Source organism: Leucoraja erinacea, chromosome 16, assembly GCF_028641065.1.
Source record: "Leucoraja erinacea ecotype New England chromosome 16, Leri_hhj_1, whole genome shotgun sequence".
NCBI lineage: Eukaryota > Metazoa > Chordata > Chondrichthyes > Rajiformes > Rajidae > Leucoraja > Leucoraja erinaceus.
The window spans coordinates 34,788,098-34,816,022 of NC_073392.1; the positions used below are offsets into that span (position 1 = coordinate 34,788,098).

Consider the following 27,925-nt stretch of genomic DNA (forward strand, 5'->3'; position numbering starts at 1 on the left):
CCCACCATCTGCCCACAGCTTTATTTCCATCTCCCCCGCTCACTTATCCATCAGTACCTTTCCCTCCTCTACCTCCCCCATCCGCACATCGCCCATCCATCCTTGCTCACACCATTTTACTCATTTCATGCCATGCCATTGGCATCCTCTGGTTTTCATTTCACTGCATACCTTTTCTTATCAGGTTCCACCAGTTGCATCTTGTTGGCCACTGACAATCTATACTTCAAACCAACCAACAGTATTACTAAGGATAAATCTCTCGTTCAATGATGACAAACTAAAACATGGTTTATGCATGCTTTATCTGAAATTGTTGACCTCCAAGTCAAACTCCAAGTTGACAAATAAAATATTGACAATTAATGGTTAATTGCAAATAATCTGAATGTTTATTTTTGGGTCAAAGTAATAATACCTAATAATGTCCTTGGTGCACAGAGATTACATTAAATAACACATTATTCTTATTCTTTTAATCGTCCAATTTCTGTGAGTTAAATACATTCAGCCGATCTACAACCGAGGTGTCTATAAAAGTACAAAAACATATACAAGTTCTCCCTTTGTAAATGAACACCACCCTTCAAAAACAGTGCAGGGGAGAGTCAGACAGTTTTAAAACAATGCAGAGATTTGATTAAGAGGGTACAAGGATCAAAAAATAAGCAGGAGAAATGTGCATTGAAAAGAGCATCAAGTAAAAGGCTTGTTGTAAAGAATAAGAAAGGCAAGAGAGACAAGGTAAAAAGTGAGAGAGCCAGAGTTCACAGTAAGGTCAATGAGAGAATGCAATAGAGATGGTAGATGCTGGAGTCTTGAGCACCAAACAGACTGCTGAAGGAACTCAGCAAGTCAGACAGCATCAGGTCACTTCTACAGATTTAGTCATATCTTTCCACTTCATTCCACATATACTGCCTGATTCGCTGAGGTCCTTCAGCAGCCTGTTTTGAGCACTAAGGGAATACACCTGCAGCTGTTCTTTGGCAAGATTGTTCTGAGTAAGATTGTCCGGTCTTTGGAACTGGGTCAGTCATGAATCTTTGCCTAAAGTTCACAGAGCTGCAGTGTTAATTGGGGACTGACATAAAGAGAGACAAGGAGAATAGAGTGTGCAATGTCAGTTTAACAAAGGTAACAAAATCCCTGCTAAAACCTCAACTACAATACTTAGTTTCCTCATTAAAGCTTTTTGCGCTTTCAATTAAGAAAGACAGTGGCAAATTTAACTTTAAGTGTTGCCGCAAACAGAATTCCATCTTTGTTTTACGTAATCTCTGCAATGATATGCAAGCTATGATTTTAACCAATAGGTCGACCATGGACCCAGATATAGATCATGGAATATTTTAATCCTTCTGTGGTGCTATATTGCATCTCACCTCTAACATGCTCTCCACTGGAATGGAGCAACTCTACAGATTGAGAAGATAACTGTTCTCCCTTCATGGTCTCCACCTGAGCATCACATGGACCCTGTTCATACTTGTAGTATGAGCTCCAAATGATCATTGGCTTATTTACTGAAGCATATGAAGAAATTGGCCCTTGCTCTAAACCAACATCTTCTGTCCTTTGGCATGCTGTTCTCAACAACAGAGATCGCATTAAGACAGTTAGAAATGTCCACATTATGGAAGCTGTGAGTGTAGATAGATATCAATTCACTGTTGCGTTCAGTACACCAGCACTGTCTTTAGTTGTATGAGGAACGGAATTTGAAAATCGGGGCCTGAAGATGAGTACTAAGCTTGTGGTCCGCTGTGCGCAGTGGTCTATGCCCTTCTGTGTGTGTGAAAATATGAACTATTGATCTTCAAACCTAGATCTGCAATAAACCCCAAAGCCGTTAGCAGAATAAGTGAATGGATATCACCTACCTCTTCCAAGCCAACACGCCCAATATAACAGCTCTAATTACACTCAGCCAATTCTGTGGGTGGCCAACATTGTTCCAACAAGCCCAACACCAGACTTTCAGCTCCCTCTGGAACTCTTTTCCTTGAAGGTCACTGACCAGGGGTTTTTGAATGTTTTAAGAGGGATACTTGATAAGGAACGCAGTGAAAGGAGACTGCAGGTAGACAGTAATGTGAAGATGAATTCGCCCATGACCTTTAGCTAAATAGTGGCATCCTTCAATGACAATCATTTTGTGCAAGGTGCCAGGTCAGCCAATGTCTTGGTTTTCTGTGTTTCCCATTAACTAGCCGGGGCTGACATGCCATTCAACGTGAACATCTACCTTAATGCCAAGAGCACTCCCTCTGGATTTTGGATCTTTTGTCCTTGGTTGGACAAAGGCTGCACTGAGGTCTTGTGGCAAATAATTCTGGCAGAACCCAACTGAAAATCAGTGGATAATTTGGTGACCCCACTATCACTTGGCTAATAATGGGTGCGGCCTCATTGGGTAACATTAACGATTAAAATTTTCAATTATCTGGGAACAGTATGCACCTTGAATTTTTCAATTTTGGTACTTAAATATTATTGCTATACTGGCTTCCACTATTAGCTGGGAGGTTGTTGGGCCATGGACCCTTTCCAATGTGCTTAGCCATTTCTTTATGTCACATGGACTAATTGAAAAGTCAAATCTAAAATGTTCGGGACATTGGAAGGAAACTAAGATGGATGACTTGTTCAGCACTTGCAGCTGAAGAATGTTGCAAATGCTTCAGGTTTTTTTCATATCATTTGCTCCGTCATCGGTGAGGATGGAGATTCTCATGGATGTTCATCGTTCAATTATCCACCATTCATGACTGGATGAAGAGGGAGTTGGGGCTTTGATCTAATAGATTATGAGATTTTTCAACTGGCTACGGTATATAGCTTCTTCTTTTAGATAGCATCTGGTCCAGCAGAATGTAGCTTTACTAGTCTGGCAGTCTAGTCCAGGTGCTGACTCTACTATGTAGTTCCATCCTCATCACTGAACTACCACTAGCACTCTTTCTTAATAGCAACGATACGAATCAGCTGGGCTGTGAAATCATGGGTTGCGGTGCAATAACATTCCACTACAAATGATTCACAGCTTCTCATGATAATCGTTGCGAGTTACGAGATCTCTTCTGTATCAATCCCATTTGACCACTACGATGCATTGCCAAGAAAGCACATCATTGCCTCTAATTTCACAGAAGGCTAAGGATATTCGGCATGTTTCTGCAGATGCACCATAGAAAGCAACCCACCCAGTTGCATCACAGCTTGGTTTGAGAACAGCTCTGCCCAAGACCACAAGAAACCACAAAGAGTTGTGAACACAGCCCAGTTCATCAAATGTAATAAGGTCCAGAGTCAAAGTTGAGCACTCCCGCAAATTGGCAGGGATGCTGATAGATATGTGATAACACTGGCTGAAACACTTGATTCTGTGATTATGAGCACATCAGTGTTTTATAACTGTGGTTACAATAGTTTATCATGGCGAATGTTGGGACGGTGCTATGACAGTAACCAATCAACAGATATTGTAGTTTTGAAAACAGAAAATAAAAAATATTAATTAGATGGTGTCAGGTCCATACACATTTTACCACATGGAACACTGTATTTGATTCCTTCTTGTCTGTTATATTAAGTATCTTTCATACCTAATTATTTACATATATTTTGTTATTTTTTGTTGCATATTTCAATTTATTTGCAACATTTTCAGTTTAGCTGGCGAATTACTATATGTAAAAGGAGGTAGAACTTTAATGACAAAAACAATAGTCTATAACATACCAATGATAATAACAATGTCTGATTCATTCATTATTAAAATGACTTACAATTTCCTAGATACAACTATATCACCTGAGATGAGCACAGTTGTCTTTTAAACTATTACAAAACATTATCTTTTAAAAGAAACAAATTGATTTAGAATATGCAAGTGCTGTCTACTAGCGTCAATGTTCAACAAGGTAAAAGCGTTTTATACATAAAAATGATCTTCCAGGGCATAAATATCCGAAGAGAACTTGCAAGAAAAAGCATCACTCTTTTTCTGGTGAATGACCTGGAAAGAATCGATCCGCAAAGATGGCCTCTTATGGAAGCAGTGCAAAGGGTCTACTGGGATGGGCCTCAAAATACTGGAAGGGCTGCAGAGGACCTGCCAGCAAATACTCAAATGATTGAAGAAGCCCAGTCCTTATAATGAAATCAATAGATAAGACAACAATTGTGTTACTGAAAGAGTGGGAAGTAGCTCGTCAGCAGATGTCTGTTCATCAGATTGATGGTTGCGTTCTGTTGGGTTTCTATATACTTGTTGTTGATGTCACTTGAAGCCTTAAACTGAGGATGCAAACCAGTAATATGAAGCTGTGGTATATTAGTGTCCGTCAATTGTAACCGTGGTGTATTGTATGAGTAACGCAATGGAATAGACTTTTCGTGAAGAGCCCTGATTTTGTTTGTATCTGTGCTACTTGAAGCTCTTGGGTGCTGCGAATCTTTAAAATGCAACAGGTCTAAGCTTAGATAGTTCAACTTCACCCGGAAGGGGTCTCTGAGTAACTGTTGACCAGGCAAGAGGAGGTTCCTCACAGATGTGCTCACCTGTGAAAATTTGGTCTTAGGTGGCAATTGCAGTTTTCCAGTTCCTTTGTTTCCACCTGCCTTGCTAAGCTTTGACGTTTCATTTTGCTGCTCCACTTTGTCACAAGACTCATCCTTGGTAACGTTTTCAGTTGCACCTTCCTGAGCTGTGTCAACAGTGTTATTTTTGGTTTCTTCCAGATCACCCAAAGCCTTTGCAGAACTTGAGTCCAGGGCACTGCCGTCACTTAAATCACTTGCCGTCTTATCGGAGTGAGCACCGCGATTTCTTATTTTGTGGATATTTTTGGAAACATGTGAATTCTTTGCCTTGTGGTTTTTGAAAATGTTGCGTGTTTTACATTTGCTATAATGATTGGGACCATTGTGATCTTGGAGGATATTGTTGGAATCCTGCGAAAAGTTGGAACTCTTTGAAGTAATGGGATTGAGCAATGTGTTATTTACATTACTAGAATTATTGAAAAAGAAAGGATATTTGTTGGTGGACTTAATGGGAAATGGAGAATTGTTTGTAACGGTAACATTACTGGTTTGTAACTGACTGTTTGTATTGGTGGGATCAGTGGCATTTAATGTATTTTCTGTATTTCTGGAAATGTTTGGATTTAAAGGATTGTTTGCAGTATTGGAGTTTTTGGAATTCAATATTTCTGTTGTGATACTTGAATTAACAACATTCAGTGAATCCTTTTTAATGCTGGAATCGTTAGAATATGATGCAATCTCTGCAACGCCACAATTATCACCGCTTGACGTATGATTTGTAGTGCTACAGTTACTGGGAGTTAAATGTTTAGTGTTGTTCGAATTTTGCGGGATTGGGCAATGGTTTGTATTAGATTTATTGGGGGCTGAAGAATCATTTGCATTGCTGGAATGAGTGAGTTTCAATGGCATTTTTCCAACATTGTAAGGACTGGGAATTAAATGATTTTTTCCATTGCCAGAATTAAACATAAAAGGATTCTTTGCATTAATGAAATTATTGGGATTGAGCAGATGGTTTGCAAATTCATGTTTTCTGCTAATAAAGGAATGTTTTGGTTTGCTTGGGTTGATGGATACTTTTGAAGCGTCTTTATTTTTGGCATTTTCAGTTTTGGCTGATTTGTTTTCGTCGAGGTTCAGAGAATTTTGGTGGTTCAGAACTTTGGCAGCAATAGGTCTTTGCACATTTTGAGAGAGGTGCATCCCTGAGCTAGTATTCCTCTGAGTCAACAGGGGTGGTTTCTTGATGCTTGATCCTTCAACCAGCAAATTTATTCCAAGGTACAGAGGAATGTTTGTTGTATTCTGTTTCAAAAAGGAGAGTAAATCAAATTAGAAAACCAAATATGGCAAAAAAATTCTTATGGTTATTGCAAATTATTTAAATTATTTAGAATACCACCACAGAGTTGCAAGGTCAGAAGTCTGACTAATTGGCACAAAACATAGGATGGTCTTCTTCAACCATAAGCGGGCGACTTTCTCTCACCATGGAAATCATATAAAACTCAGAAGAAATGCAATCAACTTTGAGATGGAGAGTGGCGGGGAGAGGGCACAGAATAAAGACATGAAAGGCATGACTGGACAGAAATTTAATGCAGAAAAGTTAAACGGACATCTTTGACAGGAAGAATGAGATACACCATGAAGTAAACCACGCAACTTTAAAGAGGTTGCAGAAGAGAAACTCGGATGTTTGTTTGTCTAAACTTTAATGGTGAAAGTTAAAATGTTACGTTGGATCCTGGACTTTATCAAAGAAGGGTCAAAATACAAAAAGAAGGAAGCTTTGCTAAATCTTTATGAAAAACTCTTTAAGCATCACCTGCAATACATTGGGGACACAAGAGACTGTAGATGCTGGAATATTGAGGAAAAAACTCAATATGCTGGAGGAGCTTAGTATGTGCAGAAGGAAAAGAACAGATGATGTTTTGTGTGGGACCCTTCTACTGACTGTTGGAGTCTGAAACATTGTTTGTCCATTTACTTCCACAGAGGCTGCCTGACCCACTGAGTTCCTCCAGCAGTTCGTTTTTAGCTCTTTAGAGACATGCCAAAGCCTTGAGGAGTATACAGAAATGTAATTAAATAGTACCTGTACCTGGAATGTGGAGATGTTCACCTTAGACAAGGATAAGATAACATTTTATGGAGTTGGCCAAGGTCATGAACATTCAGTAGATTATGAAGGAAAAAAGATTTCGGAAACAGAAGAAGCAGTAAACAGAGGCTGAGATTTAAGAAGATGGGTGAAAGAAACAAAAGGAAAAAGGGGATTGTTTTAAATATGCTAATGAGTCATTGTAATCTGAAATGCAGTGCTGAAAAGATTAGTGGAAGCAGATTAAACAGTTTCACTTAAAATGACATGGATTAGTAATTGAAGGCAAAATAATAACATAGCTGTGGAATTCTCTGCCTCAGAGGGTGGTGGAGGCAGGTTCTCTGGATGCTTTCAAGAGAGAGCTAGATAGGGGATATGGGGAGAAGGTGGGAACGGGGTACTGATGCAATGTAGTGAGATACATCCCCTCTCTCTCTCTCTCTCTTTCTCTGTTGTAAATATCTGGGATTCTGAGTGGCAAACATTGCGTTTTATATTTTCCTAATAAAAATTTAAAATGGCAGACATACTCAGCACATCAGGAAGTATCAGTGGAAGGAGAAAAATAGTTAAAGCTTTAAGTCCGCTATTTTCATCACATCTTTTCGTTGTTCTAAAGAAAGGACATCAACGTCAAATGTGACTGCTTTTCTCTCTCCACGGATGTTGTCTGACATACTAAGTATTATGGAGTCATAGCACCATAGAGTGATACAGTGTGGAAACAGGCCCTTCGGCCCAACTTGCCCACACCGGCCAACATGTCCCAGCTACACTAGTCCCACCTGCCTGCGTTTCGTCCATATTCCTCCAAACCTGTCCTATCCATGTACCTATCTAACTGTTTCTTAAATGTTGGGATAGCCCCTTCTTCAACTACCTTCTCTGGCAGCTCTTCCAGACACCCACCACCCTTTGTGCAAAAAAATGTTACCCCTTAGATTCTTATTATATCTTTTCCCCTTCACCTTAACCCTATGTCCGCTGTCCTTTACTGCATTACCTGTTTATATAAGAGCTCGAACTGGCCTGTGTCACACGTCTTCTCATTTTTCCGATCAATAACTACTTTGATGGTGTCCTCTTGAACGCTGCTGCACAAAGCGGCAGTGACTGATGTAGAGGCTGACATGGTGGGACTACAATTAATCTCAATCAGCCATGGTTTGAAGTCCTCTCCCAACAGGAAATCAGCTCCATACAATTCAAAACTGTTCTTGCGTGGTTTCACAACATCCTGCATAATCTGCATGGTATTTACAATTGCCTTCTTCATGCCAGGGGAGATTACATCCTCCCAGGTATTTGTGAAGCCATTTTTGCTCAAATATTCCTTGAACTGAGTGCTGGACCACATGTTATCTTTAGGAACTAATGGGTGGCGGCTGGGGGAGGTCACGTAATGTTTTTGGATTGAATTGTTACACAAGTGAATTGCTCTAAAGGATGCAAAGAGAACAATGTTAGTTGTTTTCAGATGGATTACAGTTATTGTTTAACATGTGTATTCTGTTATCTGTAAGGAATCACACCATACCACTTTATCATGTAAGAATTGCTATTTGCTTTTCTTATTAATTAAGTATGCATGGAAGACAGATTATTTACCTGATAGAATTATATAAAATTATGAGAGGCATGAAATGGTAGATAGTTAGAACCTATTTCCTAGGATGGAAAGAAATATCAAATACAACAGGGCATAGCTTTGAGGTGAGAGAGGCAAAGTTTAAAGGAGAAGTGAGGGGCAAGTTTTTTTTTACACAGAGGGCAGTGAGTACCTGGAATGCATTGTTAGGGGTGGTGGTTGAGGCAGATCCAATGGTGGCATTTAAGAGACTTTTCATAAGTCATAGGAGTAGAATTAAACCATTCGGCTTAATCAAGTCTACTTTATCATTCAATCATGGCTGATCTATCTTTCCCTCTCAATCTCATTTTCCTGCCTTCTCCCCATAACCTTTGACACCATTACTAATCAAGAGCTTGTAATTCTCCAATTTAAAAATACCAAATGACTTGGCCGCCACAACCATCTGTGGTAATGAATTCCACAGATTCACCACCCTTTGACTAAAGAAATTCCTCCTCATCTCCTATCTAAAGATATGTCCTGGTTTTCTGAAGTTGTTCTCTCTGGTCCTAGACTCACCAACTAGTGGAAATATCCTTGCTACATGCACTCTATCCAGGCCTTTCGCTATTCAGTAAGTTTCAATGAGGACCCACCACTTATTCTTCTAAACTCTGGCGAGTACAGGCCCACTGTCGTCAAATGCTCATCATATATTAATCCAATCATCCCCCGGATCATTCCCTGGACCCTCACCAATGCCATCACTTCTCTTCTCAGTTATGGGGCCCAAAACTGCTCACATTACTCCATACACGGTCTGACCAGTGCCATATAAACCTCAGCGTTACATACCTGTTTTTCATATTATATTAATTTTGAAATAAATACTAACATTGCACTTGCCTTCCTTACTACCAATTCAACTTGCAAATTATGCTTTTGGGAATCCTGCACCACCATCCCTTTGCATCTCCAACCTCTGCATCCCAGATAAGCACAGAATGGAGGATATGGATTATGTGCAGGCAGATAAGGGTTGGGCTTGGCATCATGTTCAGCACAGGCATTGTGGGCCAAAGGGCCTGTTCCTGTGTTGTACTGTTCTATGTACATATCAAGCTTACACTTTAAGTCAATTGGTTTTCCATCTGTCTCCTCCTGTCTCTGGTCTGGGAACGTTTCTGACCTCTCACTCGCCCCACTTTTGCAAGGTAGTTTTGGAAGGTAGTTTTATGAAAGGAACAGCTTCTGTGGAATGCAGAGTTTTTTTGGAAACGCCCATAGGGATGAAGAAAAGGTTCTGTCTCTGTGGTTGAATGCTGCAGAGGTGCAACAATGATTTACACTGAAAGTGATTGGTTTTGGAGCAGTTGAGAACAGAATGGATGTGCTATTAATTGGAGAAACAAGGAACTGCTGGTTTATACCAAAGATAGATGCAAAGTGCTGGAGAAATTCAGCGGGTCAGGCAGCATATCTGGATAAAAAGGTTCGGAACCCTTCTTTGAATCAGAGTCAAAACGTCACCCGCCTTTTCTCTAGAGATTCTACTTGACACTCTGAATTGCTATTGATTTGAGTTTAATTTAAATGAAAGTTCCTGAAAAAATGACCAGAAAGAAAAAGCTCAATTGGCCACTTCAATCTGAGACATAATTGAAAAGATAAATCTAACACATTTTGACCAACTAAACCAACACAATCCATGTTGCACACATTAACACGAACATGACACAACATGTAATTTTGCTGTAGAAGATCATTAATTTAAAGCATAGGTTACAGACCTTTAGGTTTTAGTTTATTATTGTCACATGTACCATGATACAATGAAAAGCTTTGTTTTACATATTATCCTGTCAGATCAGGTAACACATAAATACAATTAAGTCAAACTCAAGTACAATAGAAAGTGCAAAGGGCAAGAAAAAGAGTGCACAATATCGTTCTCCGCCTTGTAGAGCAACAGTTCCATAGACAATGTCCACAATGGAGTAGAGGTGAATCGGACAGTACCCTAGCTTATGGAATGACTGTTCAGAAGCCTGATAACAGTGGGGAAAAAATGCTGTTCCTGTGCCTGGTGTTGCGGCTTTCAAGCCTCTGTACCTTCAGCTCGACAGGAGCAGGGAGAAGACGGGATGACCGGGGTGGGACAACTTTTTGATTATGTTGGCTGCTTCTCTGAGGCAAACCTTTTACAGCAGAATCGCAGAGACATTTTTCAATTTATATAAAAATGGAACTGACAAAATATCATGCAGCTGATATGAAAGTTATTTAACAAGCCTCTTCAAAATGGGTAAACAAGAAGCAGAAACTGCATCACAGGTCACATTTCTTTTCTTTTTTATTGAGTTCCCTCTTAATGGTGTGTAGGGTTTGATTTTAAGTTCGGGTGCAACATGTTACAAAGCACACGGGGTGTCTACTGACGGGTAACACCAGTCTCTATAGTATACCATTAGCCAATTATAATAGTTGGGATGGCAACAAGAAAACAGCTACAGTACATAACCATTAAAATCAGGTAACCAGAGGTAAGAACTGATTCTAGGGGTGTAGACCCCTGTGCAAGATAGGTGGGAGATTGGTTAATCCCAGGGCAGAGGAAGCTTTGAGTTTTCCTCCTGAGACCCAGAGGTGCATTTGTGTTCCTCTTGGCCCCTGGTTTGGAAACCAGGAAAGTTTTTGAAAAACGGAGCTTACTTTGGATCGCATCTGGCATTTTAACCTTTGACAACAATGGACCCAATCTGTTTATTCAGTGTATTCCAGCAAGTTAGGCCAGGTAGCTGCACCCTCATTCAAACTGGGCCAGGAATAAAGAGGCCAAGTCCCACAATTAATTTTAACTGCCTCGAAATACCAAATCACAATTTTATGGAATTGATGCTGAAAGAAACTAAGTAGTGGCAATGCGTTGAATTGCTAAATAATTGTATTGTTATATCTGTTTGTTTTACATGTCTGTCAGCATTTTAAAGAGTAGATCAAAAGACTATATAAAGTGCCATGATCTCTAAGACCATGGATCAAAAGTTGGGAAATAAGATTAACCTCAAATCCATCAGGCAACGGAATCATCCTACAATAGCCAGAGAGCGGTGCTGAATAACTACCTACCTCTTTGATGACCCTCGGACTATCCTTGATCCAACATCACTGGCTTTACCTTGCACTCACAACATTATTCCATTATCATGTGCCTATACACTGCAAATGGATCGATTGTAATCATGCATTGTCTTTCTGCTGACTGGTTAGCATGCAAAGCTTTTCACTGTTCCTCAGTACATGTGACAACAAACTAAACTGAACTGAACATCTCTGGCCTAAGCAGAGATGTGAGTGGTTGCCTTTTGTGTTGTTTCTGATAAGTTTCTGATTAGTGATCACTGCAGTAACCTTTGCAGGAAAAAATAATGAAATGGATTCCCTGCATTCATTGGGCTAATTGATCAACATACCAACTCTGGCACTTGATAATTGGTTAATTCTTGCAGCTAGAATGATATTCTAAGATAGATAATAATTCTGAAATGTATGAGATGATGGAACAGATACATACGTGTCTAGATTCTCCAAGGAGAATGCTTGAGTTGAGAAGCGCAGGTAACAGTCCTTATAGAACCAGACGGTCACAGGGTTCCAGTCTGTCACCAGGAACCATTGGCGCAGGTCAAATTTTGTCCCATAAATTAGTAGCGGATGTTCAATGTATTTCTGCACTACCCATTTGCCATCTGTAAAGAGAGTTGGGTGGCCGTAAACTAGCTTCATGATCTGCTCCAATCGGTCCATACAAGTGATTCCTGCGGAGATAGGCAAACAATGATCAGTCTTTGCAACCCACTGTTACAATTCCATCAGCTTCTGGTGTCACAGTTCAAGAGCAGCAGAGAATCAATCACACTGATGCACTGAGGAGACCACTGGTAATACTAACTTGAATAACACACTGAGAAACGTAACTGATGTCTGTCAAAGAGCACTGGGACCTTTGGGCCAGTGCGTCTTTGCTGGATACGTTTTTGAGTTATTCAATTAATTCCACTCCCCTGTTCTTCCCTATAAACCTGCAATTTTTTTCCTTTTAGATAATTATTGAATTTAAAAAAAAATTACAATTGAATCTGCTTCCGCCACCTTTCCGGCAATACATTCCAGAGCCCAATAAATGGTATTAAAAAGAAACAAACTATCTCATGTTGCCTCAATTCATTTGCCTTAAATTTGTACCATAGGAAACAATTTATTTTTATTTACTATATAACAAAACTTTCAATTGAACACCTCTTTTCTCTGAATCTCTGTTTTTGTAAGATCAATGCCAAGGTTCCCCCGTTTCTCATGCTGTTGTAATAAAATAACTTCTGCACTTTCTTTAAGGACATTGTTATTAGAAAAGTCTGGTGTATAAATTAAATACAATGGCTGGATGCATTTTAATCTCCAAGTCTGAGTGGAGTGGCTTTTTAAACAATGAATACATCTCAATTTTAATCCTGTTTTTAAAGGAAGTGAATTGGAGGAGGTCAATTTCCCTGCTCCACCCATCCCTGACAATGACATAAAATGTGACATGAAATCCCATATCTTCATGGCTCCTTCCTGAACTTCATATCACATTATTCCCAGACCCTTCCAATCTCCATTCGACTCTATGACTATGGAACAGGTACAATCTATCTATTACGAAGTAGGGGGGCAAAACGTTGCCTATTTCCTTCGCTCCATAGATGCTGCTGCACCCGCTGAGTTTCTCCAGCTTTTTTGTGTAACAAGGTTAATCATGTTCTGCAACTAAGTTCACTAGACTCAAGAGAACCATGTTCTCAAGGGTTTCCTAACATTGAATCAGTCTCCCCATCTTTGAGCTAACAGTGCCCAAAAATTCAATTGAAAGATGACCAGTATTTGTAAACGATTCACATAACTTTTTGCTTTTACACTTTTTATATAGAGAGCTAAGTATCCCATCTTTTCTCAAACAGCCTTCCTGCCACCAGCTATGTTTGATTTATGTATATCCACGGTCTTTCTGTCCATGCACTCCCTTAACATTGTACCATTTAGTTTATATTGTCAAATCTCATTCTACTTAACAAAATATATCACCTTAGTTGTGCTGTAACACCTATCCCTCCAAGAAAATCTTGTGCAGTTAAATCAGACAGTCACCTGTACAGAATAGCTTTGAGCAGGTGAATGGAATGAAGATGGTGGATCCTGTCAGGCAGTTCCATGAACAAACAGTCAGAGTCTTTTGACTTCAGAATGCTGCTTCACCGGAACTTTCAAACAAGCACCTAGATCTTTCTTGTGTAGGAAGGAACTGCTGATGCTGGTTTATACAGACTGCCTTGGCCTACGCAATCTCCTGGTTGCCAAACATTTTAATTCACCCTTCCCATTCCTAAATTGACCTTCCTGTCCTGGGACACCTCCACTGTCAGAGTGAGGTTGCACGCAAATTGGAGGAATAGCACCTCATATTTCATTTGGGCAGCTTACAACCCTGCGGTATGAACGTTAACCCTTGCATTCCCACTCTCCTCCACCCTAGTCGTCCTAGTTCCACTGTTCGCATCCTTGTATCCCTTCGTCGTCACCTCTTCCCCAGCCAACAATGGGCCATTATGGGCTCCACCCTTCCTTGGTCATCTGTTCCCGGCCCTGGTTTGTTCTAGCCTTTTTCTACCTCCAGTTCCCCACCGTCTACTTTCAGTCTGAAGAAGGGTTCCGACAATAAATGCCACCCATCCTTTTGCTCCAGAGACGCTGCCTGGCCCACTGAGTTACTCCAGCACTTTGTATCTTTCTTGATTGGTGGTGAGAAAGACCCTCCATAACATATGCTTCATGCATGGTTTCAGTCTCAGCGCCACTGCATGTTGCGTTGGAGGTGGCTGCAGTGGGGTGAGACCATCATCTATTTCTGTCCAGAATATATTTGAAGTACATTGATAACCTGGCAGAGCTTAATTTTAAAACTTACTTGTTTTCTCATGTTCAAATCTTAACAGAAAGCACAACAAACAAGTTTTTTCTAACTTTATTTCTAGCTGTCCAAGTTCTTTGGATCACTGACATTGTTCCCATACCTCGACCACGAGATTGGGCTCCAGGTTTCACTATCCAGATGTTACGCATTCCTTCGATCTTCAGCTGGGCGTTCACCTTCTGTAGTTGCTGCAGCATTTGTTCACACATATCAGCATAAATATTCCAATTTTGAATTGTTGCTCCATCACTAAGACAAAGGCACATGACAATACAATACAAAGGTACAATTATCACAAACCAGTTCAGGTACACTACCAAGACATGCTGGGGTACAGAATTAGTTGTTTTTAAACTGCACATATCTTGAAAGAAACTACGTTATTTATCTTAAAAGTAAATCAGAACAAAGACGAGGAATTGTTTTTAACTTAGTGAGTGGTTAGGATCTGGAATGCACTGCTAAAGGCAGAGGTGGAGGCAGATTTAATTGTCCCACCCAAAAGGGTGCCGGATAAGTATCTCAATGTAAAGAATATTCAGAAAGGGAGAGTGTCCTTTTGTAATGTGCCCTGAAATGGCAAAATGAGATTCATTCTTGCAGCAGCAGCATGACAGATTTGTACACACAGTACCCAATAGTTAACACAGCAAACAAACAAAAAGTTAAATACATTTTAAAAACAGCGCAATCCAGGCAGTTTGTAATTCAGAGTTTAATTGGAGTTCATTGTGTTCAATAGCCTGATAGTTATGGGAAACTGGTACTGGCATTTATATAGATGTATAGGAAGGAACTGCTGAAGCTGGTTTAAACCAAAGATAGACACAATAAGCTGGAGTAACTCAGCGGGTCAGACAGCATCTCTGGAGAAAAGTATTAGGTGATGTTTCGGGTCAAGTTGAAGAAGGGTCTCGACCCGAAATGTCACCAATTCCTTTTCTCCAGAGATGCTGTCTGAGCCACTGAGTCACTCCAGCTTTTTGTGTCTATCTTGCATTTATATAGAGCTAGTACTGACATGATGGGCCAAACAGCCTCTTACTTATTGTAACTATTCTTGGATTTTATGAATTCTATATGCAGGATGGAATGTGATGTTCTATCAATTGCATGTTTTGAAGACTTAATATGCACAAACGTTTTGAAACACTCTGTTGCCTTTTCCTTAAAACAAATAGTATGTGGTTTGGAATTCTTGCCTGGTTAACCCGAGTGCTAGGTTGGGTAGAGTTTATTTTATACTACATAATCATATTATACTAAATATACATAAATATACAACATGGGAGTTAATGTCACAGTGCTCTTACTCTTACTTGAATCCTGGTTTAAATTCATCAATGTCATGTCTGCACCAATCTCACTGATTTCCTACGCCCTACAAACACCACCAACGTCTCAGGTCTCCCAGTCCTCCCTTTCTTTCTCAAATGATCCTCTGCACATTAATGTATGATTTATTAAGAGGTTAATAGACATCCACCCGATGTAACAGAAGTAATATGTAGGAAAGAACTGCAGATGCTGGTTTAAACCGAAGATAGACACAAAATGCTGGAGTAACTCAGCGGGACAGGCAGCATCTCGGGAGAGAAGGAATGGATGATGTTTCAGGTCGAGACCCTTCTTCAGACTCGTCAGAAGTAATGTATCTTGGATTGCTAGTCGTGGATGAAATCCTCTAGGAATGCTGAAAGTTGTGAATTTTACTCTGAGCAGTTAGATCAAATCTCTAAGAACGAGATTGGCAACTTGGAATTTCATGCTCGCATTAATCGTTTTATAGCATATTGGAGATATCATGTTTGAATCAAAAGCGCGATGGGATGGCACATTGGGTAGAAGATTGCAACAGGGTTGGCAGCAATGTACTGCACTGAAATTCAATCTCTGCATTATATTATAATGACAAAATTAGAGTATTGACAGTTGTTTGTTGCCAACGTATTCAAACTCCATCCCAATAGAAGCACCATAAATTTCCAAAGTTAGTCTGAAAATGTGTATTAACATCAATAAATTAATTTATCTGACATTGAACACACTGACCCAGATGGATGAATCAATAGTACTTACTGAATAACCCTGTAGTACTGCTGTATAGCTTCTTCCCAGCATTTTTCTGTGACTGCTGGTGGCGTGTCAAGACTCACATCAATATCCTTGTGTTCCATGGTGTTTAAATACTCTTCACAGGCACGGAGTGCTGTCTCAATCAGCGTGACAGAAACAATCCCACGTTTTCTTTGCGGCTCTCTTTGAAAAGCTGAGATAAAAAAATCCACATATCATTCTGTGTGATATGAGCCACTAGTTTGAGAATTATATTTACCTTAAGTTTTCTTTTCCAAATATACATCAAATTTCCTATCCTCCTTCCTTTATGTTGGGAAACAATTTCATAAGCACCAAAGCCATGCTCTAAATACTTCATTAAGGCAATCATTCTTGAGTAACCTATACCGTTTACACTGTGAAGCTGTTACAGATACCACTGTTGAACTCAATCTTCTGTTTGTCGAACATCCTCATGAGAAAATTTGCAACCGGGAGTCAGTGGCAGCTCAGCAGTGTTCTGTATTCTGTATTTATAACACTGCCAATTATAGTAGGGATTGTAATATCAAGTCCTATTAGCTTAACTATAGGTTAACTAGCTTCACAATATTGTTTAGATTGTTTTTAGTTTAATTTATTACTGTCACGTGTACTGAGGTACAGTGAAAAGCTTTTGTTGGCGTGCTATCTCGTCAAAGAAAGAAAGGACTAAGCACGAATGCAATCAAGTCATCCAAAGTGCACAGATAAAGGGTACAACATTTATGGCAAGATGAAGTCAGATTGAAGATAGTTGAAAGGTCTCCAGTGGAGTAGTTGGGAGGTCAAGACTGCACTCTGGCTGATGAGAGGACCAACCAGTTGCCTGATAAGCAACGCTGCGGGCGTGGACATCACTACATCGCCTGGCCAGGACGACCCCTGCAACTCTGACCCTGTGCCACCACCAGGATAACGGGCCTTCACGGTAAAGCTAAGACTGCAATGTTTTTTTTTTAATTTTCCACTTGCAGGTTATAAGATGGCACCTAAAACATGGTGGCTCTTGTCCACTGACAGTGTTGTTTACTGTCTTACACTCTTACACTTGGTATTATTGCGCCTAAAGTATTTTAGGATTGTGACTGAACTCTATGCTAAAAAAGAATGTCACTGTACTTAGGTACATACGACAATAGCATACTGTAGAACCAGTGTTCTCTACTGTATATGTAAGAGGAAAAATAAATAGAAACCATGGAGGATTGGATGTTTGAAGTTTTAGGGTTCAATTAATTTACTTCAATTAATTTCAAGCAATATTTAAGTGCCTTGAGATAAAGTAAACCATGAGCTTTCAACATCGGATGAACAACACCTAACATTCTGTGAGGGTAGCTTATAACTCAATGGTATGAACATTGAATTCTCTAATTTTAAGTAATACCTTCTCTACTGCCTTTCTTTTTTCTGCACCCCATCCCAGCGGCACCCATTTCTCCCATGATCACCTACTCTTCCAGTCACCTTGAACCTTTCCTTGTCTTCGTACATGCATCTCCCATACCTAGGCCCTATATTTCCCCTTTATTCTCCCTCGATCCCCTCCCCTCATCCCCTTCCACCTTTATCCTTCTCTCTGGCATTAGTGCAAATTCCATCATCAAGTTCGCCGACAACACCACCGTTGTTGGGCAAATTACAGATAGTGATGAGTCAGAGTATAGAAGTGAGATTGACCGATTGACAAATGGTGCCAGCGCAACAACCTGGCTCTCAATGTCAGTAAAACCAAGGAATCAATTAGAAGAGGAAAGATGAGGACCCACAATCCTATTTATATCAATGGGACAATGGTGGAGAGTCAAAAACTTCAAATTCCTGGGCATGCATATTTCCTGGATCCAGCACACTGATGCAATGATAAAGAAAGCACATCAGCGCCTCTACTTCCTGAGAAGATTATGGAGATTCGGTATGACAAAGAGGATTCTCCTGAACTTCTACAGGTGCACAGTAAAGAGCATATTGACTGGTTGCATCATGGCCATCTTTGGCTGGATTCATTTGATCAACATGAACACTTTTGATCCTATCCCCAACTTCAACTAAGTACCTTTTTGTTCCACCCACTTCCACTGTTTCCCCAACATCCCATTTGTCTTGACTGGACTTGTTGGAAGGACTGAGTGACGAAGTATCACTACTAGTGGCTTGTGATCAGTCACTAGGTTGAATGGTCTGCCGAGAAGAAACTAATGGAATTTCTTAATTCCGAACACGATGCTGCATGCTTCCTTTTCTATCTGCGCATGGTTGCGTTCACTCGGTGACAGGGTGCGGGATGCAAAAGCAATCGGCCTTTCCTGTTCGTCATTCATTACTTGGGAGATCACTGCACCTACACCATAACTTGAAGCATCACAAGCAAGTTTCATCTCACGTGTCGTATCTTAGTGAACAAGCAGTTTGTCACTTGTCAAGTTTTCCTTGCAAATGTCATATGCACATTGCTGTTCCTGTCCCCACGTCCATTTCACATCTTTTTGTAGCAGATGATGTTGTGGCTTTAGCACAGTTGCTAAATCTGGGAGGAATCGTGCATAGAACTGCACCATCCCAAGGAATGATCATAGCTCTGACACAGAGTTGGGTTTTCTAGCATGCACTATTGCTTCAACTTTCGCCTTCAAAGGGCGAAGTCCGTTGGCGTCTATTTTGAGTCCAAGGTAGACCACCTCTGACTGCACAAATGTACATTAGCTTTGTCACAATTTGACATTGTGGCAGTTCAATCGTATGAGAACTTGCTCAAGAATTTCCAGATGTTCTACCATGCCCTCTGTGAATATCAGTAGATCATCCTGGTTGCACACACAGTGCGGAATGCCTTGTAACATTTTGTCCATGACAGACTGGAAATTTTTCGGGGAGGATTTCACACCACAGGGGCAGCTTTTTATATGAATACAGGCCCTTATGTGTGTTGCTAGTCAAGTACTGCTGACTTTCCTTGTCGACATGGAGTTGGGCGTAAGCGTGAGACAAATCCAGTTTAGTGAAGACTCTTGCTCCGCTAAGTTCTGCATATAGATCTTACAAGGTTGGTAACGGATATTGTTCGTCATCAACGGCTTGGTTGATTGTGACTTTGTAGTCACCACATAGGCAAACAGTTTTGTCGGCCTTGGGTACGGCCACAACTGGCGTTGCCCAGTTACTCTGGTCTGTCTTCAAGAATACTCCATTCAGCTCTAACCTGTCGAGTTCCACCTCCACTTATTGCTTTAGTGCATATGGTACAGGTCTTGGTCGACAATACACAGGTTTCACATCTTGCTTAAGTCGAATGTGTGCAGAGTACCCTGTTATTCCCGTGTAACTGTCAGCAAAAATGTTTGTTTGTTTGCTTATGACCTTTTCGAGACGTGATTTAGACAAATCGACGCTGAAAATGTTCTTCCAGTCTAACTCTATTCTACTCAGCCAAATATTTCCAAAGAGGGTTACTTTATTTCAGTAGCTGGCCACTATGATGGGCTGTGTTACTGACTGCCCATTATGCTGAAATTTACAGTTCATTTGTCCACATGTCTTCAAAACTTTTCCCGAGTAGGTTCTCAGCTTGTTCTTACTCTCAAACAATGGTATCTGTGGGAACTTTGTTTCTTTCTTTGTTGCCATCTCCATTGTGGTAGCAATCTTGAATGCTTTGCTCATGACCGAACAATCTGCTGCCTGTCAATACACATATCGATTAACTGTTCATTTATCGATTCTTTAGTTCGAAAGCCCTTGCCTTGGCTGGTTGTAGGCTTATCGATGTTGGTTGCTTAAATGATATACAACTCAAGTTCATTTCCATCTGGGTTCATCTCCAAATTGCGAACTCCTCTCTGGTGTTGTTGCTTGATTCCCGCAGATTGTTGGTTTCCTGTTTTAAGCTTGGCCCGACATGCTGAGGCGATATGGCCTTTCTTCTAGCAGTTATAGCACTTGGCCATTTTAGAAACATAGAAATTAGGTGCAGGAGTAGGCCATTCGGCCCTTCGAGCCTGCACCGCCATTCTATATGATCATGGCTGATCATCCAACTCAGTATCCCGTACCTGCCTTCTCTCCATACCCCCTGATCCCCTTAGCCACAAGGGCCACATCTAACTCCCTCTTAAATATAGCCAATGAACTGGCCTCAACTACCCTCTGTGGCAGAGAGTTCCAGAGATTCACCACTCTCTGTGTGAAAAAAGTTCTTCTCATCTCGGTTTTAAAGGAATTCCCCCTTATCCTTAAGCTGTGACCCCTTGTCCTGGACTTCCCTAACATCGGGAACAATCTTCCTGCATCTAGCCTGTCCAACCCCTTAAGAATTTTGTAAGTTTCTATAAGATCCCCTCTCAATCTCCTAAATTCTAGAGAGAATTTGAACTGACAAAATTGGGATGACTGATTACCGTTGCAACGATGACAACTGGCTGAACTTGGCTACCTGCCATACTTTTGGTTTTGGTTTAGCGCCTCTTGGTTTGGCTATTGGTACTGTCTTGTGACTGTAAACGGCCACTGCAGTCCGTGGTGGAGGAAACTCGCGAGCATACTTTGATGCCAACTCCATTGTGGTAGCAATCTTGCATGCTTTCTCGAATGTGAGACCTTGAATGTTCATGAGTTTGGACTGAATTTGTTCATCCACTAGACCACAAACAAATCTGTCGTGTAGTGCGCGTCCGGGAAAGGTTCCAAAGTTAAGTTTTTCAAGGCAACAATGTACTCATTGATTGTCTCATTCTGCTTCTGGTTTCTAGTGCCAAATTTATAGCTTTCTGCAATTTCCAGAGGCTTTGGGTTGAAATATTTCTCGAACTTCTTCCTAATGTCATTGAATGGCACGTCTTTTGCCTTTATGGGCGCAAGGAGATTCACGAGTGTGCCGTACACTTCAGGACCGATCGCAGAATCGCTTTCATGCGTTCGCAAACGGCCTTATTTGTTTCAGTCACTATCTCTCCTTCACCACTAATCTCCATTATGTTGATTGCCGTGAAAAACATGTTTGCTCTCTCCATATAGGAGCGTAACCGCTCTCTACTCTTGTCAAAAGCGCCAAGGTTTCTGATGTAACCCATGGATGCTACCATCATGTTGTTCTTTTTTTTTAAAGTTCGTTCAAAAACCCCGATTTCCTGTCTGTTCCGGTGTAACAATTCACCTAAAACTTAACTGTACAAAGGCTATTCGGCTTGAGGAACTCGACAAAAAAAAAAATCTTATACAATCCCAAGGACGGCATCTTGCCATGTAGACACCACATAGAAATAGCCTTACAAACTCTCGACGATTTGTCCAGCTACAGTTTTAAAATACAGTCCCCTGCATAGAAGGATCTGTGGCCGATCTCGTCCAGCTCGCAAACAACTGTGACGCAGCTCTGTATTTACTGATTAAAATGGTAAACAATATTGCATGTTGCAAAACAGTCCTGCACTGTATTTAAAGGATGAGTTCACCAACTCTATCCCATCATCGTCGCCAATTTTGTTATATTCCGGTCAGCAGAATGAATAACAACTTACATGCAGGTTGCCTGGATCACGAGCGAGAGATTTATTACACAACATTCCCTGCTTATATTGAACACCAACTCATTAACATGCACATGAATATGTATGAATACATTACACCCTCCATCGAAGGGATTTATCGTAGTTGCCTCCTCAAAATGTGCATAGAGCACTGGCTGGCATCAGAGACGCGCACCAAAGAGGCCACACAAACGGGTCCTTTTCACAATTGGCAAGCAGTGACTAGTGGGCCTGACCGCTGTAAAGTGCTGGTTCCCCAGCTATTTACTCCTCAGCCATCAGGATATTAAATTGAAGACAATAAATCCAAGTCTGAACGACAACATTAAGCTTATTGCAGTATAGCTGTGTTTGTTGCTTTGAGTACTGCAAGGTGACCTCATAGGCAACGTGAGTAAAAACTTGGCAGATGCAGTATAATGTGGATAAATGTGAGGTTATCCATTTTGGGCAAAAACAACAGCAGACTATTATCTGCCACAGCGAGACCTGGTGCATGGTACACCAGTCATTGAAGGTAGGCATGCAGGTCAGCAGCGTAAAGAAAGCCTAGGACTATGTTACCTTTCATTGCAAAAGGACCTGTAAGTGCCAGGGCCTACACCACAGCACTGGTCAAGAGAGCCCAGTCTTGCGACTACACCCCTCCTGGAAGACTACGTAAAGCAGGGTCCCCACTCCACACCTACGGACTGATTTTTATAGGGGACAATCGAGAGCACATTGACCTACGGCACACTTCCTGGTTCGGGAGCCGCAAGGCGCACGAACGGCACCAACTAGACAGGATTGTGAAGACCGTCAGCAGGAGATTATTGGTGCTCCATCCCTTTAGAAACTTACAAACTTTCTTAAGGGTTCATCAGGCAGAGCAGGAAGATTTTCTCCATCATCAAAGTCCCCTACCAGGGGTCACAGCATCACATAAGGGGGAAATCCTTTAAAAACCGAGATGGGAAATAAAGTCACAGGAGAATCTCTGGCTGCTGCCACAGAGGGGAGTTGAGGCCAGTTCATTGGCTTCTTTAAGCAGTTAGATGTAGCCCTTGTGGCTAAGGACTTCGCCCCCTGAGAAAGGCAGGTACGCACCAACTGAGTTGGATGCATCAGCAGCAGAGCCATATTGAATGTGCCGCTGCCGATCTCGAACGCCTGTTGAATGTTTAGTAGAGTGTTAAATTTGTTCATGATATATGTAGCCAGCATCATCAGAGACCCGCACCATTTTTTAATGCACACTGAATGGACACTGGTTGAGCCATGTTTTTTTGTTTCCTCTCGGTATGTGAATACTCAGAAAATGAAAATAAAGATATACAATACAATACAATCATGTGTATATGTGTGTATATATATATATATATATATATATATATATATATATATATATATACTGAACTTTTTTTCTCTCGTTTATGTACTATGCTTACATATTCTGTTGTGCTGCAGCAAGTAAGATAGTCATTGTTCTATCTGGGACATATGACAATAAACCACTCTTGACTCTTGACATTTCACTCCTTTCCTTATCTGACGACATCCATTGTTTCCTCTTCACCTTTGTAACTTACTTCACACACCAGCCCATCAAAACGCCCGTCCCCTGTATCCACCTATCACTTACCAGGAATTGTCCCGCCCTCACCTCACTTTTCCAGCTTTCAACACCCCCCCCCCCCCTCCCCACACCCGTCACTACTCTCAGTCTGAAGAAGACTGCCCACTTGAAACGTCACCTGTCCATTTCCTCCACAGATGCTGCCTGTCCCGCAGAGCTGCTCCTGTACTTTGTGCCTTGCTCAAGGTTCCAACATCTGTAGTCTTTTGTGTCTCAAGCACTCCTACATTAAATATTGTGCAGGTTAGAGACAATGTAAAACTGTATACTGCTCCCTCAATTATGTCTTTGGCCCAATCTGAGAACAACTGCTACTTTTGCTGATTTTACTCACTTAACAAAGAGTGTATTTTCCACAAAGTGCAATTACTACCAAGCTTAAAGAATGGGATTCTGATGATAAAGAATATTTGGTGAAAAAGATGGGAGGGGTGCTAGTTTTTAAATAAAAAGGATTAAATTAATTAGAAAATAACAATTATTTCTTCACTTATTGAAATATACCTTTAATAGCAGAATAATAATTAAAGTAAGAATGTTGTTGTTTATTTAGGGGTAACAAATTAATAATAACCATAGCTAAAAAGGAAAATGGAGGGGGAAATACAATTGTTTAGACACGTCAAATTTACTGCCTACAATTCCTGCACCATGAGAATCATATGTGTAGAGAGCGCCTCCAACTGGTCACGCACATCTATCTATCTATACATGACTAAAACTCTGATCTTGTGCTAATCCAGTTTGCGGGATTTTTCTATTTGCGCAAAAACGGTACGTGATAGTGCTAGTTTTTTTTTGCCAGGTTACTCATCGTTCTCCTGTGCTGCGAGTGCAGCAAGTTTCGTTCAGATCGGTGGTATATTGTAAATGTTATCGAGGTTTACTAATTTAAAAAAACGCACGTGCGCAGATTCCTTCAGTCAGTGCTACACAGATTGGTCTCTTCTCCTGTCAGTCAATGCCACGGCCGGGACGGCCTTCCTGCCCCACCGGCGGCGGCTTGTCCCGCCTCACTCACAAACTCCTCTCTCCCCTCCTCATAGCAACTTGTCTATTGTCTCCCCCCACAACCGGTGGCGGCCGCCATGGGGGAGGGGGTTCAGTGGAGACCCAGTGGAGGCCTTGGTCCCGTCTCTTTCTCCTCCTCATCACTCACCCCCATCCCCCGCTCACCCTCTGCGTCAATGGCGGTCCTATCTAGCTGACTCCAACCCCCCCGGGTCCGTCGCCTCCACCGCCGCCATTGCGGTAACTCAACCTCACGGCCATCTCGGAGGAGATCTTCTCCACCAGCTTATTGAAACTCGTGGTGCCCAGCCTGACGACCACCGATTCCATCCCCCCACCCCCCCCCCCCCCCCCCCGGCGACAGCAGCGAGCAGCCTGGCAGGTAGGAGTGGACAGGGCGGGGACGGGCCGAGCGTCTGAGCCGGAGTGGGCACAGGGAGGGAAGGAGAGTCGGGATGCGGGGTGGCCAAGCAGTTTTCAGAGCTTGAGTAACTCACACATGCGCACACACACACACCATGCAAACTAGGCCAGTCGTCAAGTCAACGGGATCTAAACCACAGTTAACAATGAATGGCCTCTGGAGGAAGGAACTGCAGATGCTGCTTTTTTGTGGATGGAGGGAGAGAGGGAGGGAGGGAGGGAGTGACTGAGGGGAGGGGAAAGGAGAGGGAGGGAGAGGTGAGGGAGGCATTGGGGGGGAGGGGAAAATCTTGGGGAGGTAAGGAGGAAGAATGGGGGGGTTCGAGGGAGAGGAAGGGGTAGGGAAGAAAGATGGAAAGTGGGGAAGGTGAGGAGAGTGGAGGAGGGGGGGAGGTGGGGGGGAGAGGGGGAGGTAGGGAGTGGGGAATAGGAGAGGAGGGCAGTGGGGGAGACCAGGAGGGATAGTGGGTGGGGTAGGAGGAGGTGAGGTGTGGGATAGAGCGATAGGAGGAGGAAGGTAGGGGGGGGGAAGGAATGATGGAGGGAGGGAGGGTGTGACTGAGGGTAGGGGAAAGGAGAGGGAGGGGGAGGTGAGGGAGGGATTGGGGAAGGGGAGGAGGCTGGGGAAAGAAGAGGGAGTGTGAAGAGGAGGGGGAGGGAGTGCTGGGGGATGAGGGGAAATGAGTCGTGCCTGCGCAGTTGGGGGCCATGCGTGAGTGGTGCAATATTGCGTTGGGGGGATGGGTTGCATTGGGGGAACGGGTGAGTGGTGGAATATAACATTGGGGAACGGATTGCGTTGGTGAATCAGGCCTCCCGTGTGACAGGGACCCAACGGGTACCACTTAGTCGAGTGTTTATGATAGTTCAGCTTAAAGAGCTACTAGACTACTCACCCATAGCTCCCAACTGTGCAGGCGCGCGCAGCTAACGGGTTCCCGTTGTGACATAAAAGATGGAGGCATTACTGTGCAGGCTAGATTCCACCACTCACCCGTTCCCCCAACGCAATATTGCACCACTCACACATAGCCCCGAACTGCACAGGCACGGCTCATTTGTCCTCATCCCCCAGCACTCCCTCCTCTTCATCTTCACCCTCCCTCTTCAATCCCTAGAGAGGGAGGGGGGGGTAGAGAGGGGGTAGAGATGGAGGGGTAGCGAGGGAGAAGGAGGGGAATAGAGAGGGAGTGTAGAGAGAAGAGAGGAAGAGGGGCATAGACGGTGGGTGGTAGAGAGAGGGAGGGGGTAGAGGGAGAGGGAGGGCAGTAGAGGGAGTGGAAGGGGGCTAGAGTTGGGGGTAGGGAGGGAGAAGAAGAGAGGGGAGGTAGAGGGAGGGGTAGAGAGGGGTAGATAGGTGGGGGGGGGGGGAGGGAGAGGGAGGGGGATAAAGAGGGTGGGAGTGGGGACAGATAGGAAGGGGAATCTCCCTCCTCCATCTTCCCCCCATCTCCTTCTACTACCCCACTCCCCACCCCATCTCCCTCCTCCTCATTTCCCTCATCCTCCTCACCGTCTCGCCCCAGGACCTACCCAGGTCGTAGAGCAGCGCCAGGGCCTGGAACTTGGCCTGGTTCTCGTTGTCGGCCCAGCCCTGACTTGGTTTCAGAGCTGGCTTTTTTTTTCGGCCCTGGGCTTGGCTCCCACTCCTGCTCGAGCACCGGGCTCGGGTCCAGCCAGGGCCACCACGCGAGTGTGCTGGAATGCCCCTCCCTCCCGGAGTGTCCCGCCTCGTACAGGTTTGAATGTGGTGATTTGCAGCTTAGGAGGTCCCGGGGTGCTTATGTTTGGTCGCGAGTCCGGATGTTGCACGATTTGGACCGCGTCTCCCCCTTTTCCATGTCTCTGGAGAGTTCAGAGGCCTCTTTGGAGTGCTCTTTTACCGGGGGAGAGCATTGATCATAAACCAGCTGGTGGCCTTTATGTTGTGGTACCGGCTGACCACTCTGGTCTCGCCCTCTTTATGTCATCATGATCTAGAGGAGGTTGGTGAACTTCTTCTGGGAAGAGAGGAATCATTGGGTCTCTGCTGGGGTTCTGAGTCTCTCGTTGAGTTGCTTGCGGATGATGGCTCCTGTGTCACAGATCCAGTGAGCATCGGTGCCACGGTTCGGTCTTTCTCCAGGACTCTGTTCTCCGTGGGTACATCTAGTGGGGATGCACAGGGGGTTCTATGGGAGGGCTTACCCGTAGTGTGCAAAGAGGTGGCTGAACGCCTTGATGATCCCTTAACTCTGGAGGAGCTGACTGCTACCCTGCATCAGCTCACGGAGGGCAAGTGTCCAGGACTGGATGGGCTGATGGTGGAGTTTCTTAGAGCTTTCTGCGATGTCCTGGGGGGTGATTGTCTGAAGGTCCTGGGGGAGAGCCTGGCGACCGGGGAGATCCCTTCTCGTGGCGCAGGGCAGTCGTTGTCTTGCTACCCAAGAAGGGCGATCTCCGCCTTTTGAAGAACTGGCGCCCGGTCTCGGTCCACAGCACAGAATACAAAGTCTTTGCACGGGCAATGGCGAATAGCCTGGGTCCCGTGCTGTTCCAAGTGATCCACCCGGACCAGTCCGACACAGTTCCGGGTCGGTTCATCCAAGACAATATCTATCTGGTTCAGGACCTGATCCTTCTGTCCCAGGGGGCTGGACAGTCAGTAGCCTTTCTCTCCCTTGACCAGAAGGCATTTGACAGGGTGGATCATGACTTCCTTCTTGGGACTCTGCAGGCGTTTGAATTTGGACCGCATTTCATGGCCCGAGTCCAGCTTTTGTACGCTGCTGCGGAATGCCTTGTTAAGGTCAACAGCTCTTTGTTGGCCCCCATTCACTTTAGGAGGGGGGTACGTCAGGGATGTCCCGTGTCTGGCCAGCTGTATTCCATCTGTGTAGAGCCATTCCTGTGCCTTCTCCAGAGGCGGTTGGGAGGCCTGGCTTTGCTGGGGCCAGGGGTGGAGGTGGTTCTCTCGGCCTATGCCGATGATGTCCTTCGGCTGTTCACCGACCCTGTTGGC

At 43.1% G+C, this 27,925-nt stretch overlaps 1 protein-coding gene across 3 annotated transcripts in view; it reads right to left on the reverse strand.

The window, feature by feature from the left end:
• Positions 1-265: 265 nt before the first annotated feature.
• LOC129704795 (tubulin tyrosine ligase 3-like) overlaps positions 266-27,925 on the reverse strand; it is a 74,898-nt gene continuing 47,238 nt past the window's right edge. The window contains exons 12-17 of one of the 3 annotated variants that reach the window (XM_055648148.1): positions 23,609-23,713; positions 16,330-16,519; positions 14,351-14,499; positions 11,815-12,058; positions 7,671-8,106; positions 266-5,862 (exon numbers count right to left, since the gene is read on the reverse strand). In XM_055648148.1, the coding sequence (XP_055504123.1) occupies positions 4,192-5,862; positions 7,671-8,106; positions 11,815-12,058; positions 14,351-14,499; positions 16,330-16,519; positions 23,609-23,713 (2,795 nt within the window). In that variant the 3' untranslated portion in view covers positions 266-4,191. The remainder of the gene's footprint in view (positions 5,863-7,670; positions 8,107-11,814; positions 12,059-14,350; positions 14,500-16,329; positions 16,520-23,608; positions 23,714-27,925) is intronic. The other 2 variants (XM_055648146.1, XM_055648147.1) reach the window with 2 other exon arrangements.